The sequence below is a fragment of the Alosa sapidissima genome, chromosome 1, assembly GCF_018492685.1.
Source record: "Alosa sapidissima isolate fAloSap1 chromosome 1, fAloSap1.pri, whole genome shotgun sequence".
Classification (NCBI taxonomy): Eukaryota; Metazoa; Chordata; class Actinopteri; order Clupeiformes; family Clupeidae; genus Alosa; species Alosa sapidissima.
The window spans coordinates 4,323,517-4,341,016 of record NC_055957.1 but is presented as its reverse complement, the minus strand read 5'-3'; the positions used below and the strand labels follow the sequence as shown (position 1 = coordinate 4,341,016).

The following is a 17,500-nucleotide window of genomic DNA, read 5'->3' as shown; positions in this document are numbered from 1 at the left end:
TTAATGAGTCATCTTAAGGCTCCCACATACCACTCAATAGCTGGAGTTTATGCTTAAGAACTTTGTTGACTTGTTGACAGACTTTGCAGTTTAAATTAGAGCCCGTTAAGTGACCTTACATGACTGTAGGACTGTTGTTGTTGTTGTTGTTGTTGCCGTCGTTGTTGAGGTTAATATCTATTTCAAGTTCTCCCCGTCTCTGACATAGCTACTTGCTCACCCTCTGCAGTGTCCTCACACACTTCCATTAGTATGCATACACACACACACACACACACACACACACACACACACACACACACACACACACACACACACACACACACACACAAAAACAGTGTGACACACTTCTCCTGTCTCTTGTGTCTCACAATGGACTTATAATGGAGACTGTAGGTGTGTGTGTGTGTGTGTGTGTGTGTGTGTCTCTCTCTCTCCAGCCTCACTGTGGAGAGGGTGTATGTGCCTGTGTCTGTGCCTGTGTGTCTGTGTGTGTGCCTGTGCCTGTGTCTGTGTCTGTGTGTGTGTCTGTGTGTCTGTCTGTGTCTGTGTGTGTGTCTGTGTGTGTGTGTGTTTGTGTCTGTCTGTGTGTATGTGTCTGTGCCTGTGTGTGTGTCTGTGTGAGACGTTGCATGTCTTTTGCTCATTGCTCCCCAGCATCTCAATGACTCTTTAATAGAAAACAAACCGTGCTAGACCACAGAGTCTAAGCTTGTACGTGAGATGGCTGAGATGTGTGTGTGTGTGTGTGTGTGTGTGTGTGTGTGTGTGTGTGTGTGTGTGTGTGATGGGTGTGTTTGTGTGTGTGTGTGTGTGTCTGTTTGAGAGAGATGGCTGTGTGTGTGTGTGAGACAGAGATGAACATGCACAAGACTGGCCTATTTGGTGGGAGGAAGATCACATTATAGATGAGAGAGAGAGAGAGAGATGACAGTGAGTGAGTGAGTGAGGGAGAGAGAGAGAGAGAGAGAGAGATGACAGTGAGTGAGTGAGTGAGGGAGAGAGAGAGTGACAGCATAAGGTGAAGGAGAGCTAAAGCAGGAGAGGGGGACAGAGAGAGATGGAGGAGAGGAAGAAAGAGATTTTAAGATGGAGGAAGAGAGAGAGAGAAAGGGTGGGGGGTTGTGAGTGAGGGAGGGAGGGAGAGTTCTATAACTAGGAGAAGAGAGAGAGAGAGAGTGAGGGATCTCAGACAGAGGATGCAGACAGAATTCAGATGCCAGGGCTGGGTAAGGGAGGGGATTAAGTTAACGCTGAGGAGCATGAAAAAGGAATGCTGCCATTAAAACAAAGTTTGCAGAGCTATCAAAGCATAGCCTCTCTCTCTCAAGCATTCTCCTCTCCTCTCCTGCCCCCCCCCCTCTCCTCTCCTCCTCTCCTCTCCTTCTCTCCTGCCCCCCCCCCTCCTCTCCTCCTCTCCTCTCCTCCTCTCCTCTCCTTCTCTCCTCTCCTCTCCTCTCCTCTCCTCTCTTCTCCTCTCTCCTCTCCTGCCTTGCTGTGGAATTGAACACTGCAGTATCATTAAAAAGGTTGGTGGAGATGAGCTGGAGATGAAACTGGACAAAATGGCGTCCTAACAGCCAGAGTTCTTAATCACACACCGACAACGGCAGGTTAGGTTCACGACACAGGGGTCACTGGGTTGGATGAAGCTATTAGTCCCACTACTCTTGTTGTGTGAGTGTGTGTGTGTGTGTGTGTACAGCATCAAGGTCAGGTTGGGATCTGCTTCTGGGTCACTCAGTTGGACGAAGTTATGAGTTATATATTGGTTATATGTGTGTGTGGAATGGGCAATAATTTTAATCTGTGAAGAGGGACACAGCACTACACTAGCTAACTGCAAGCACACCAGCACACACATATAAAGGCTCTTCAAAACACCGACCATCTCCTGCTTTATGTGTCTGTGTTCTTGAGATGTGTGTGTTCACTAACATATGAACACACTCATGGACATTGCTCATTCACACACATGCAAACACACGTTTTCATGAACACATCAGTAAGAAGCATGTGTTTTGAGAGGTCTGTGCATTTCAGGGAATTTCTGTGTGAGCGCAGTGATGAAATATACATAGGCTACCCACCCCACCCTACACCATACCATACCTCTCTCCTCTCCCCCTCCTCTCCTCTCCTCTCCTCCCCTCCTCCCCTCTCCTCTCCTCTCCTCTCCTCCTGGTCCTGTTCAGTTGCCTCAGGGCTGAGCGAGTGTAAGCTTTCAATCAGTAAACTTTAGATTTGATTATCCTCCTCCTGTATCACTCCCACACACACACACACACACTCTCTCTTTCACACACACACTCTCACACACACACTCCCACACTCCCACACACAAACACACACACACACATACAGACGCGGGTGCAGATGCTGATAGATACCCTGTGGCTGTGTCAGGCTGCTGAATGATTCATGGCAGGAGGAGGGCATCTCCTGTGGCCCCGAGATCACAACTCACTCTCTCCCTCCCTCTCTCCCTCTCTCTCTCTTTCTCTCTCTCTCACACACTCACGCACACAGACATACGCACACTTCCTTCTCTCCCTTTTCCTCTGAATCACACATTGACATTTCTTCTCGCTTACTGATGGCTGGTGTCAAACCCAACGGGTGCCATCTTAGCAAACCTGAGGCCCTTTTAACAACCCACACATACACTTCCCTCCCCCACACACACACACACACACACACACACACACACACACACACACACACACACACTCACACTCACCGCACACGCACGCCTGCACACTCTACCCTTATAAACACACATGATCCACACAGACCACAGACACCCTCATGCCTCAAAGACATATTCATGCTGTAAACACACACACTTCACAGATGGATACACACACACACACACACACACACACACTGTACTCATACTGTACACTCACACCTGTACATATCAAAGTCTACCCAAACACATCAAGACATACACACACACACACACACACACACACACACACACACACACACACACACACACACACACACACACACACACAGGCTGGTCATCGGTCCGCATGAAAGTCCTTTGGTTGATGTCAGGTTAGGTGCTGATGGGGCAGTATCTCTGTGTGTGTGGGCTGAGGGTGTGTGTGTGTGTGTGTGTGTGTATGTGTGTGTGTATGTATGTGTGTGTGGGCTGAAGGACGAAAGGGTGTTACTCCTACTGCACGCCATCAGAGCCAGTGACCGGCAAACATTCAACTGAAGGCAAAGTCTGCAAACAATCAACATTTTGGTTTCTGTGTGTGTGTGTGTGTGTCTGTGTGTGTGTTTGTGTGGGTGCATGCAGAGGTGGAAAAGTCCAGCTTCAGAAAGTAAAAGTCCTACCACATGTCTGTGCCAATCATTCAGCTAAACCAGCGGATTCTAATTAGCACAACTCTATAGCCAGCTAGAGCAGCTGATTGGTGAGATCACCAGCACAGCTAGAGCAGCTGATTGGTGAGATCACCAGCACAGCTAGAGCAGCTGATTGGTGAGATCACCAGTGTATTAGTGCACAGCTAGAGCAGCTGATTGGTGAGATCACCAGTGTATTAGTGCACAGCTAGAGCAGCTGATTGGTGAGATCACCAGTGTATTAGTGCACAGGTAGAGCAGCTAATTGGTGAGATCACCTCACAGGTACACAGGTAGATCCAAACCGGACTTTTCCACCTCTGGCATGCATGGGTGTGTGTTGGCATGCTGCGTGTGTGTGTGTGTGTTCGAGTGTTGTAAGTACATGAATGTTTGTGAATATGTGTGTGAAGGGTACTGTGTGTGTGATGTGTGTGTAAACATGTGTGTGTGATTCCTCTCCTACAGGTACGGACGTGTGAACTACGTGTTGGCGCGGCGTCTGGAGCTGCTGAGGGAGGTGGCGCGTCTGCAGGAGAGTTTAGACGTGCCGGGAGACGTCAGCTACACCTGTGAGACTGCCGGACACTTCTTCCTCTACCAGGTAAACGCACACCGGCCCGTGTCACTTCCTGATCCCACTCACTTCCTGTCCCTCTCTCCACTGTCCTGTCACATTAAGGGGGATCACACTGACCAGCGGCAAGCGGCGTGCTATTGGTAACGGTGGCAGCGCTGGTGTAACACTAGCGCTGAACAAGCTGAGCGCTGAACGTTCAAAGCGCAACGCATTCTATTGTCAGTTAAGGCAAACCGTTTGTGTTACCATAGGAACGAGGTGGGACTTATGGTCTGAGCGTGATGTTATGCTGGCCACTGGTCAGAAGTGCAGATGTGCGTCGTGACTCATCTGACTGTTTTGTGGGCACGTGATACATTGTTGCATTATGATTATAAGTTATGCACACTGGGCACATGTGTCTTCCTAGGCCCTTCAGGAAAATCCCAAACACACACACACACACACATACAGACACACACACACACACACACACACACACACACACACACACACACAGACAGACACACACAGACATCCTCCATGACATCCTCCATCCGCAAGACACATCCATACAGGCACCAAACCAGTCCAAACCAGTATCCTCCATGAACCATTCACACATTTAACACCCATGACCTACACACACACACACACACACACACACACACCCACACACACCCACACACACACGTCCACACACACACACACCCACACACATACGTACACACACACACACACACACACACACACACACACACACACACACACACATACGTCCACACACACACACACACACACACACACACACACACACACATACGTCCACACACACGCACACATACGTCCACACATACGTCCACACACACACACACACACACACACACACACACACACACACACACACACACGCAGAGCTTACATCATATGCACATTGCTGTGCAGTGCCCTCTCCACCACCCCCCTGCAGTAAAGCAGCCCCACTGCCTCCCAGCATGTGTTAAGGTGTTTATTTTGGGATGATAATGACGATACACACACCGGGGGAAAACGCCTGATCAGGCAGTTTTCTCACTGTGTGTGTGTGTGCGCCTGCTTGCATGCATACATGTGTGTGTGTGTGTGTGTGAAGGTGTGTGTGTTGGAGGGTGAGATTGCATCAGCAGTACACACCACCAGAAATAGAGCTCCTTCTCTCTGGGGTGGAGAGAAAATAGATGGAAAGAAAGAGGGATGAGAGAGATAGAAGAGAGAGAGAGAGATAGAAGAGAGAGAGAGAGGGGGGATATCCATGAGACGCTGAAGATCATCCTCCATTTCCGCTGGCCGAAAGCGGATTCTGGGGCTTGGCGTGGCCCTGAGCTGGGATGTGATGGACGTGAGCGCTGCAGTGGGGAGAGCTGGGATGCGGCGTCCGGCCGCGCCACTAAGCCGTCTCTGTCCGGCGGAGCGCGGGATTGGTTCTGAGGCCCCGGCGGCGTTCGCCTCTGTGCCAAAGCCAGCGGTCCAGACGCCTCAATCCCCCTCGTCTCGGAGCGTCTGGCTTTTCCTTCCCCAGGAGAAGAGAAGCCGCGTTTCCTCTCCTTCCTCCCCACCTTTCTCCACCTCCACCTCCTCCTCCTCCTCCTCCTCCTCCTCCGTGTTGCGTATTGCGAGGTGATAGAACCGATCCCAGGGGGCTTGGGAAGGGGTTAATGGTGTTGCGCTGTTAATAACGGCATGAACAGCCATCTTCACCTCAGGGCAATTACAATTCATTAGTGTGTGTGTGCGTGTGTGTGTGCGTGTATGTGTGTGCGTGTGTGTGCGTGCACGTGTGTGCCTGCATGCCTGTTTGTGTGTGTGTGTTGAGGGCTGGGTGAGTTGTTTCAGGTAATTCTAATTCAGCTTGGATTTACCCAGCATGGAAGATGGACCAACAAAGTGTGTGCTCTTGGGGAAATACCAATGTGTGATCTTGTGTGTGAGTAAAAGCAGGCAGATGCTTTTGCACGTGTGTGCCTCTGAATGTATGTGTTTCTCTGTGGTCTGATCCAATCCAATCCAATCCACTTTATTTATATAGCGCAGTTTAAACAAACACAAGGTTCCCAAAGTGCTGTACAGCAAGATAAGAAACACACAAGACACCACAGAAGCACAATAATAGGATAAAGTATTAAAATGAAAAGAGATAAAAACTAACTAAAATAAATGTAAAAAATAAAAGTAAAAAGAGATAAAAACTAAAATAAAAGTAAAAAGAGATTAAAAACCAACTCAAATCCAATAAATAAAATAAAATAAAATAAATAAAATATACTGCCCACATAACACATCTACATACCATCAACACACTACCTGGGGTTAAAAGCCAGAGAAGAGAGGTGAGTTTTAAGATGGGACTTAAAAAGAGACAGTGAAGGGGCCTGTCTGATGTGAAGGGGCAGATTGTTCCATAGTTTTGGAGCTGCAACGGCAAAAGCTCGTTCCTCTCTAGATTTTAGCCTGGCTCTGGGCTCTGTCAGGAGCAGTTGGTCAGCTGACCTGAGAGAGCGGCTGGGAGTGTATGGGTGGAACAGCTCAGAAAGGTAAGGTGGGGCAAGGCCATGCAAGGCTTTAAAAGCAAATAAAAGAGTTTTAAAATGAATTCTAAAATGGACAGGCAACCAGTGGAGTGAAGCTAAAATAGGTTAGATGTGCTCATACTTTCGTGTGCTAGTTAAAAGACGGGCAGCAGCATTTTGTACCAGTTGCAGACGAGCAACAGAGGACCCGCTAACCCCCATATAAAGTGCATTGCAGTAATCCAGCCGGGTGGTCACAAAGGCATGGATTACTTTCAAAGTGCTGTTTTTGAAGGACTGGTTTAATTTTTGCCAGCTGCCTCAACTGGAAAAAGCTTGATTTTACCACAGATTTAATATGGCTGTCAAATTTAAGGTCAGAGTCCACCCCCAAATTTGTCATGATTGGCTTGTGGTACTGTGCTAACAAACCCAGATCAACCAGGGGGGTCACAGAAGTGCCACCAAAGACCATGACTTCAGTCTTTTTTTCATTCAAATGTAAAAAGTTAAGAGACATCCAGGCTTTAATGTCATGTAGGCACTCTAGCAATGGCTTAATACTGTAAGAGGGACATAAATCTGTGTGTCATCCGCATAGCAATGAAAATAAATGCCGTGTTTCCTGAGAATTGAACCAAGGGGGAGAAGATAGAGAGAAAATAAAAGAGGGCCAAGCACAGAGCCTTGTGGTACCCCATATGAGAGGGGGACAGTGGAGGACACTAGGGGTGGGCGATATATATCGTCTGCGATAATATCGTGATTGTTGTTTTAATGATGTGCAAATTGACATTATCGAGTATTTAAATTAGGCCTACTTATGGGGAAAAAACACTCGAAATCACGCACTGAAGACTCATACATTCCCAGGAGGTAGGCTATGCGGGAGAAGTGCAGCAGAGTAAGTGTCACGTGATCACTAGTGGGTCACAACTTTGTCCCACGCAGCCTAATGTTTATTTTGTGCAGGGAGAGTAGCCTACTTGGGATTTTATGCGGCTACTTCTGTTCAAGTAGCATTAATGAGACAGTCACGTTTTTTCCTACACGGTATTATATGGAGAGAAAACATTAGCCTTTAAGTATTTTAATAGTCAGTTGTAAACAAATAACTATGCTCATGTAACTCTTTTGTAAATGGACTGAAGTTCGCTCTAAATATCTATGTGTACCGATTATGCTAACAGTTAGCATTTCTATGGGATTCTTCATATACATTAGCCATAAGCTAACACATTAGTTTCTATTCTGTAACTTGGAATGCTAGCCTACGTGATTGTTCTAAAACAAAACATAGAAGGAAATAACTGAGATGTAGGCTACTCTGTTGGTCTGCTCTTAGTTTTACAGTGAATCCTATGTAAAGGTTTGAAAGGAACTTCAGCTTCAGACTTTCTCTTGGGAAACTGTTAGGCCTATTCATCTTCTCTAATGTAGCTGGCTAGACCATGTCATTGCCACACACACAAGTGAGGGCAGAATGGGAAATGTGTCAGAGTGACAATGCATTGGTTGATTTGGTTAAAAAGTCACAGGTTATGTTATTGGTTATTATTGTAATGATGCTATTCATAAACAATGAGCTGTAAAGTAACTCAGACTTTAACAAAAACAATTTTTTTTCAAGGATATCGACTAATTATCGTCAAAATCACAAAAAATATCGAGATATTATTTTTTGTCCATATCGCCCACCCCTAGAGGACACAGAGTCACCAACACTAACACAGAAGGTTCGATGTGACAGGTAGGACCTGACCCATTCCAGAGCTGTGCCTCTGATGCCCACCCACTGCTCCAAACGGGCAATCAGGATTTCATGGTCCACTGTATCAAAAGCAGCAGTCAGATCAAGCAGTACAAGGACAACGCAGTGACCAGAGTCAGTAGCTAAAAATGAAAAACTCTTAAAAGCGCTGATTCTGTGCTGTGCAATGTTTTAAAGCCAGATTGGAAGATCTCAATAATATTTTTCTCATTTAAAAAGTCCATGAGCTGGGAATACACAATCTTTTCTAAGATTTTAGACAGAAATGGCAATTTGGATATCGGCCTGAAGTTTGCCAAAACAGTAGAATCCAGCCCAGGTTTTTTTTAACAACAGTTGCACAACGGCATGTTTAAAATTACCTAGAACCACTCCAGAGGTCAGACTGCTATTAATAACTGCAGTAAATGATGGTCCAACAGTCTGAAAAACCTCCTTAAGAAGCCGCGGAGGGACATTATCAATGATACATAATTTAGTACATGTATGTAAGCGTGTGTGTGCTGAAGAGACAATTCAGTCCGGTATGATTTTGATATTGGTGTTATGTCTTTATGCATTGATTATTTAATGCGTTTTCTTTGGTAGTCTGTTCAACACAATTTTGGTTCAGTATCCTGTGCATGTCTGATCAGTCTATTGATTCATGCGGATATGGTTATTGATCTGCTACTTTTGCTGAGCAATCACACTTAGCATTTTCTTGTGGAAATGCATCTCTAGTTCATCATGAAATCAGTAGCCATTGCCAGGCACTGGAAATAAAACCCAAGGCCACCCCACATCCTCCTGTCTCGAGGGTTGTCCGTCATTCTCTCTCCCTCCTTCTCTTTGCTTCCTCTCTCCATCTCAGGTATTTTCTTTCTCTTTTTCTTTCCTCTCTCTCTCTTTCTTTCTTCTCTCTTTCCATCTTTCTTTCTTTCTTTCTTCTCTCTCTCTTGCTCTCCCTCCATCTCATTTGAGTGCTCTGTCCATCTCAGGTGTTTTCTCTCTCTCTTATCTCTCTGTTTCTCGGCATCTCAAGGTCATGACACGCCGTTAGCGTTAGCATCTTTAGCGTCTGTGGCTCTAAGTGTGTTGTGTGTCCCACACACTGGGAAGTGTCCATTGCTTTGTGGAGGATTGAGTATATTGAATCTCAGGTAGTGACTCACCCTCTCACCTTCTCTAGGGCCGTGACACCCCAGGCCCCCTGGTGGCCATGTTGAGCTTCTGTCGCCACTATAGACCCTTTCATCAATAAAAACAAAAACAATGCGTTCTATTTGGGCCCCAATCTACTTCCTCTGCATTAAGATAACATATGGAATGTTAAAATGGAAGCCTTGTGGGGCCAACTATGATGCTGATAATGGAACTCTCTTGAAAGGGTCCATATGTGTGGTCACACCCTTCAGCTGCTTATTGGCCAGTTGAGCATGTTGAATGTTTGCCTATGCTCTGAAAAAAACGAAGCGTCTTAGTTTTTCGTTACCAGCAACTGCCGGGATTTTGTGATCTTCATGAGCATGAAATCAAGTTGCGTTGAATCTTCATGAACTGTACTTGCATTACTAAAGAGCATTTAGTATATTTAGTATTTTTAGTATTTTAGTATCATGTTTATCTTCTATTGTCTCTATTGTACAGTGGAGTTTTCTTATATGTATATTACTTTTTCTGCTGTAAGTGCATGTTGTGTGTGATGTCTGTATGCTACGGAGACCTTGAATTTCCCCTTGGGGATCAATAAAGTATCTATCTATCTATCTACCTACCTATCTATCTCTATCTCTATATCTATCTATCTCTCTCTATCTCTCTCTATCTCTCTTTCTCTATCTCTATCTATCTATCTATCTGTCTATCTGAGCACCTGCAGTTGGATAAGCCATTGGAGCCTAGTAGCCACTGCAGATATCGAGCATGTTGAGTCTCCGGTAGTTCCTCACCTCTCCCCCCCCCCCCCCCCTCCAGGTGATCTCTCGCTGGGAGGAGTACATGAGTAAGGTGAAGGGGATCAATAAAGTATCTATCTATCTCTCTCTATCTCTCTCCCCCCCCCCCCCCCCCCCCCCCTCCAGGTGATCTCTCGCTGGGAGGAGTACATGAGCAAGGTGAAGCCTAAAGCGGGCCGCCCGGTCAGTGCGGAGGCTGTGTCCAGTCTCTTCCCGTTCCCCAAGTACTTCCAGAACGCTCCACAGCCGCTGTTCCGCGGCCAGTCCTACGACGAGGACATGGACATCGCAGAGGGCTGCTTCAGGCACATCAAGAAGATCTTCACACAGCTGGAGGTGTGTGGGTGTGTGTGGGTGTGTGTGTGTTGTCTGTGAGAGTGTGTGTAAGTGTGTGTGTGAGTGAGTGTGAGAGTGTGTGTTGATGTGTGTGTGTTTAGGAAGGGTAGACTATGTTTGAAGAGGTCAGAAGGTGTATGTATGTTTGAGAGTCTGTGTATGTTTGAGACCGTGTGTGTGTGTCTGTGTCTGTCTGTATCTGTAGGGCAGCTTTGTACTAGCGTGTGTGTCAGGAACCGTGGTATGCTCAGAGAGGTGTGTGTGGGTGGGTGGGAGTCTGTGTTTTGTGCTGGAGGGTGTGTGTAAAGGTTAATGATGACTCTTGTCTTGGGGCTGTGTGTGTGTGTGTGTGTGTGTGTGTGTGTGTGTGTGTGTGTGTGTCCTGGTGTGCAGGCAGTGTTTTTTGGAGCTGCTGTGTGAAGCATGTGACTGAGGTCAGCTGAGCCGCATCACACACACATGCACACACACACACAGTACACACACACACAAAGCGCGAGAGAAATGTCCTGACCAACTGTCCAGTTCCATGTTACATAACATTACATACTGAATAAACAAATAACTCTTTCACACACACACACACACACACACACACACACACACACACACACCATGCACAACACTTGTATGCACACAAATCACACACACACTACCTAGTGTACAGATGAGCATATGGATGGCCATATGACTGAAGTGAGCAGCTCAGCCTCTTGTGTGTTCACCAGTGTGAGCTATTCGATCTGCTCACTTCACACCCTCCTCACAGCCGTCTCCATCAGCACCAGCTGTCTGTTTCTCTAGCGTGTGTGTGTGTGTGTGTGTGAGAGAGAGAGAGATTGTGACTGTGAATTAATGAAAATGAATGGATTCAGATGAATGTGTGTGTTTCTGTATGTGTGTGTGTGTGTAAGATGAATGTGTGTGTTTCTGTCTGTGTGTGTGTATGTGTGTGTTAGAGAGAGAGAGATTGTGGCTGTGAATGAGTGAAAATGAATGTGGATTAAGATGAATGTGTGTGTGTGTGTTTGCACAGGGGCTGATGTGAATGTGTGTGTGTGAATAGCTGTGTGTGTGTGTGTGATTTTTGTCTATGCATATTATATTTGTGTGTTTCTATGGCGCACATGTGGTGGCCATGTGTAATTTGCATGCGTTACTGTGTGTGTGTGTCTGTGTGTGTGTCTGTGTGTGTGCATGTGTGACTTTATGACTGCGTATGACACACGTGTGAAAGCAATCCTGTGTGTGTGTGTGCGTGCGTGCGTGCGTGCATGCATGCATGTGAATTTCTGATATGTGCTACTAGCCTGTTGATATGTATCTGTTTATGTGTGTAAAGTGCTTGCAGATGATATCAGTTGTAAATGGTGTTTCATAAATTAATAAAACTGAACTGAATTCGAGGAAGATAAGGCTGATCCGTCGAAAAACTCTGACGTCTGGCATCCTCCTCTCACACACACACACACACACACACACACACACACACACACACACAGACACAGACACACACACATCCTTTCCTCTCTCGGATCCTCACACACACACACACACACACACACACACACACACACCCCCACACCCTCTCCTCTCTCGGATCCTCACACACACACACACACACACACACACACACCCTCTCCTCTCTCGGATCCTCACACACACACACACACACACACGCACACACACACACACACACACACACACCCTCCTCTCTCGGATCCTCACACACAAACACACACAGACACACACACGCACACACCCTCTCCTCTCTCGGATCCTCACACACACACACACACACACACACACACACACACACACACACACACACACACACACACACACACACACACACACACACACACACACACCCTCTCCTCTCGGCACATTGCCACCGCTCCGCCTCCCTCTGCCTTCCCACAATGCACCTGGAGTGCCCCTGCTTTTTGGCGTGTCCCCTTGGGCAGCCCCATGTTTACTGAGTGATAGCGATGATATTACAGGTTTATGGTGGCAGCAGACAAGCAGAGGAAAGCAATAAAGCCCTTATTGGCTTGGGGCATAATATCGTGTCCCAGCCCGGTCCAGCCCGGTCCAGTTGATGCTCAGATATCAGATATCGTCTCATTTCAGATGGACCCTTTCCACCAGTCTGCTTCTTCTCTCTCCAAGCACAAATTAAAAGGGTCACTGTGTGTGTGTGTGTGTGTGTGTGTGTGTGTGTGTGTGTGTGTACTGTATGTGTGTGGTTGGTTGGTTGGTTGTGTTTGTGTGGTTGGTTGGTTGTGTGTGTTTGTGTGGTTGGTTGGTTGTGTGTGTGTGTGTGTATGTGTGTATACCCCCTGGTAGATTCTGCCTTATCATTATCGCTTCTGGTTGTTCAATTCAATTCAGTTCAGTTTTTTTCAAAAAAAAAACCACACACACACACACAACCCTCCACATGCTCCCCCTCCCTCCGTGCCTGTCTCTGGTAGGGAGTGTCAGTCTGGATGTCTGTGCTCAGCTTCCTGATTCCTTACTGTGCAACTCTATGCCTTTGTTCCGTAGCAGAGTGCAGCGTGTGTGTGTGTGGTGGCCGACCTAGCGCTGTGTGTGTGTGTGTGTTCTGCGTTCTGCTGGTGTGTGTGTGTTCTGCTGGTTTGTGTGTGTGTGTGTGTGTTCTGCTGGTGTGTGTGTGTTTTGCTGGTGTGTGTGCGCACCGTGTTTCTGATGGAATGAGGGTGAACCGAACCCTGCTGCCAGCAGTCTTGGCTTTTACCAGAGGCAGGGAGATGTTCTGTCTCGTTATCATGCTCAGCTCTGTGCTTACACACACACACACACCCACTCACACACACACACACACACATGTCCTTGGCAGGAAGACACAGGGCAAGTTTCACCCCAGTGGACTCGGCTGAGCCGGGGTTAAAAATAGTCCCATCAATACTGCATGTTTTGATCGGGTTTAATATTAATGCTGAAATAGTAACACATCAATTATGCATGCACCCAGCAGCGCTAGGTCACCCCCCCACACACACACACACACACACACACACACACACACACACACACACACACACACACACACACACACACACATTCACACTCACACGCACACACACACACTCAGCGCTAGGTCATCCCCCCCCACTCACGCCACAAACACACACACACACACATTCACACACACACACACACACACACACACTCACACACAGCGCTAGGTCGGCCTCCACTCCACACAGAACAGAACGGCAGCGTGGCAGCAGCAGCAGTGTCCTGAAATAGCTGATTGGCCACTCCAACCCCCCCTCACCACCACCACACACACACATACACACACACACACACATACACACCCCTCCCATCCTGCTCCTGATCCACGTGCATCATGGGATTGGCTGAGGAGGACTGACCGCTGTTATCCGTTTGTCCTCCTGACCTGTCCGTCTCCCTCTCCCCCCCGTCTGTGAGGTTGAGTCTCCCGTGTGCTGGAGTGGGTGGAAGTGCTCGCGAGCGTCTGACTGTCGCATAGTGTCAATTGAGCGAAACAACGAGAGAACCCTTACTAGAACCCTTACTCTCCATGCAGGAGAACCCTTACTAGAACCCTTACTCTCCATGCAGGAGAATCCTCACTTACCATGTAGGCCGGGCTCTGCACAGATGTATATACGTTAGCCACGCATTATTGGTCGTGTGTCATTGTATGGCATGATGGGATATGCTAGTCGGTGTGGGTGTAGTTGTATGGCATGATGGGATATTTGCTAGTCGGTGTGGGTGTAGTTGTATGGCATGATGGGATATTTGCTAGTCGGTGTGGGTGTAGTTGTATGGCATGATGGGATATTTGCTAGTCGGTGTGGGTGTAGTTGTATGGCATGATGGGATATGCTAGTCGGTGTGGGTGTAGTTGTATGGCATGATGGGATATTTGCTAGTCGGTGTGGGTGTAGTTGTATGGCATGATGGGATATTTGCTAGTCGGTGTGGGTGTAGTTGTATGGCATGATGGGATATTTTGCTAGTCGGTGTGGGTGTAGTTGTATGGCATGATGGGATATTTTGCTAGTCGGTGTGGGTGTAGTTGTATGGCATGATGGGATATTTGCTAGTCGGTGTGGGTGTAGTTGTATGGCATGATGGGATATTTTGCTAGTCGGTGTGGGTGTAGTTGTATGGCATGATGGGATATTTTGCTAGTCGGTGTGGGTGTAGTTGTATGGCATGATGGGATATTTTGCTAGTCGGTGTGGGTGTAGTTGAATATGTGTCAGTGATGCAGTGGCATCATTAATCTTATTTTCTGTTCTGGTTGAGATATGTTCGGTGTAACAGATACAGGACATTTAAGGTTGGCTATGCCTGTATGACCACGAATGTGCTGCACATAATAATTACATCATTATTGACCACTCAAGATGGGCTTGCTTGGTCACACATTTGATGACCAGAGCTTAATTATTTATCGCTGAGGAGGTGGACTTGTGTGGTTATATGTTAGACAGCAACATCATTATTTTACCATTCTGTGTGTGTGTGTGTGTGTTAGCTGTGGCTGTTTTGCCATTAGACACACAGCAACTTTTCATCAGGCAGATCTGTATGAAGAAAATGGCTGCATACTGCTCCACACAAGGTTGAGAGGTCATGACTCGCCACAACAAGTGCCTTGAGCTTTTCAGTTTGGGGTTTTTCATCACATCAGACCAAGCAGACATGTGGATCCATTAATATAGCTATTAGATGGACTTCATGGAGTTTCATTAGGAAAGCCTGAAACCTCTGGCATGCTTTGGAACTTTTCATTAAGAAGTGTGTGTGTGTGTGTGTGTGTGTGTGTGTGTGTGTGTGTGTGTGTGTGTGTGTGTGTGTGTGTGTTCACGTGTTCACGTGGTGTTGCTGTTTCTAGGTCATTTCTTGACATTTTAATCAAAAACAAAAAGCAAACTTCCCATAGCGAAAGGTTTACAGAACCGCTCTGATGAGGAATGAGCAGGGCTTTACGGAACCGTTCTGATGAGGAATGAGCAGGGCTTTACGGAACCGTTCTGATGAGGAATGAGCAGGGCTTTACGGAACCGTTCTGATGAGGAATGAGCAGGGCTTTACGGAACCGTTCTGATGAGGAATGAGCAGGGCTTTACAGAACCGTTGTGTGGTTCTCCCCCTCAGGAGTTCCGAGCCTTCGAGCTGCTGCGCAGTGGTCTGGACCGGTCCAAGTACCTACTGGTGAAGGAGGCCAAGATCATCGCCATGACCTGCACACACGCTGCGCTCAAGCGGCACGACCTGGTAGAGCTGGGCTTCAAGGTGACACACACACACACACACCCTGTAGAATTTAAGCACTCACACATGTTGTCACACTCAGTGTCTCTCTCTCTCTCTCCCTACCTCTCTCTTTAACTCTCTCTCTCTCTCCCTCTCTTTTCCTCCCTCTCTCTCTCTCTCCCTCTCTCTCTCTCCCTCTCTCTCTCGCACACACACACACACACACACACACACACACACTCTTACTCCTGCGTTGTCTTCTCTTTCTAGTATGACAACATCCTGATGGAGGAGTCCGCTCAGATCCTGGAGATTGAGACGTTCATCCCTCTGCTCCTGCAGGTGAGCCACACACTCCTCCGTCATACTGCGTTCAGGTGAGCCACACACTCCTCTGTCATACTGCGTTCAGGTGAGCCACACACTCCTCCGTCACCCTGCGTTCAGGTGAGCCACGGACTTATTCAACATTCCGAACCCCACTGAAAACACAAAATGAGCTCAAAACAGCTACCTTCATCTAGCCTGGTTGGCACGCAGACCTTCTCAATTAGAATTGAGAGTGGATCCTGAAAAGGTTCATAGACGTATGACTTCTAACAGGGGCGTAACTAGCAGTGAAATTTTAAACTCTTACCAAATCGTTGTTGTAGACGAAGGTCTTAAATGCCCGTCCATTACACGTCCATTCCGGACACGTCCATTCCGGACGTAAATGCCCGTGAAATACACGTCCATTCTGGTATTTGCATGCCCAGGTTTTAGGGACGTCGGAAATGGGCATCAATGGCCTCTTGGCCAGACGGACCTGCAGAGCAAATCCCAAATTTGCCAAAGGTTCGTATGTGTATTCCCAGGCTAGTCTTGATCATTCCACCCGTTATAATTAGAGGTCGACTGATTGATTGACACTGGGCGATGTCCAACTATATTAAAGCCGATTAACAGTCAGGCGTATCCACGGTCAGCCTGGTGTTGCTGTTGCTGTAGAACATGTGTGACGCACACTGCCCCTCGTGTCAATTAAATTACCAGCAGGCCCCAGCCAGAACTTTTGGAAGTGTAGATAGATAGATAGATAGATAGATAGATAGATAGATAGATAGATACACACATACACACACACACACACACACACACACACACATACTTTATTGGTCCCCAAGGGGAAATTCAAGACAACAAGCTAAGCTACAGCAGCGCTGTTCCTGGGAGAAAACAGCTGAAATTCTTATCTTTCAAAGCCCTAAATATTTAATTGGTTAGCTATGAAATGTGTTCAACCTAGAGAAAGAAAACGCGAGTACATAACCGTCGGCTACTTTGGATATTGATAGTTTATAGCCTAGAGGTATGGATGGCTAACATTGTGACCACACTCAATTCACCTCCAACTCACGTACCCACTTATCTGACCGCAGTCAAGCACCAGTTCATCTCTATTCAACAGGCATACACACACACACACACACACACACACACACACACCACACATTATACCCACATAACTCATATTATAACCACTTTCAGTCAATTCACATCTAACCCACTGAAAGTAATTGTGGGTGGATATAATTACTTGACAAAAACACAGCAGACTTCGGCAGGATTCCAGATATCCAAGATTCAGGCTTTACTTTACAATAACGCGCGTCAAGGGAGAATACAGCTTTCAGCTCGGAAGCATCGACTACAACTCTAAAGATTACCGGAAGAGGCCGGC

The 17,500-nt window shown here is 47.0% G+C and overlaps 1 protein-coding gene across 1 annotated transcript in view; it reads left to right on the top strand.

Moving 5' to 3' along the window:
- aqr (aquarius intron-binding spliceosomal factor) overlaps positions 1-17,500 on the top strand; it is a 97,642-nt gene that overhangs the window by 44,067 nt on the left and 36,075 nt on the right. The window contains 4 exon segments of the mRNA XM_042105144.1: positions 3,832-3,967; positions 10,303-10,512; positions 15,679-15,816; positions 16,048-16,119. Of these exon segments, the coding sequence (XP_041961078.1) occupies positions 3,832-3,967; positions 10,303-10,512; positions 15,679-15,816; positions 16,048-16,119 (556 nt within the window).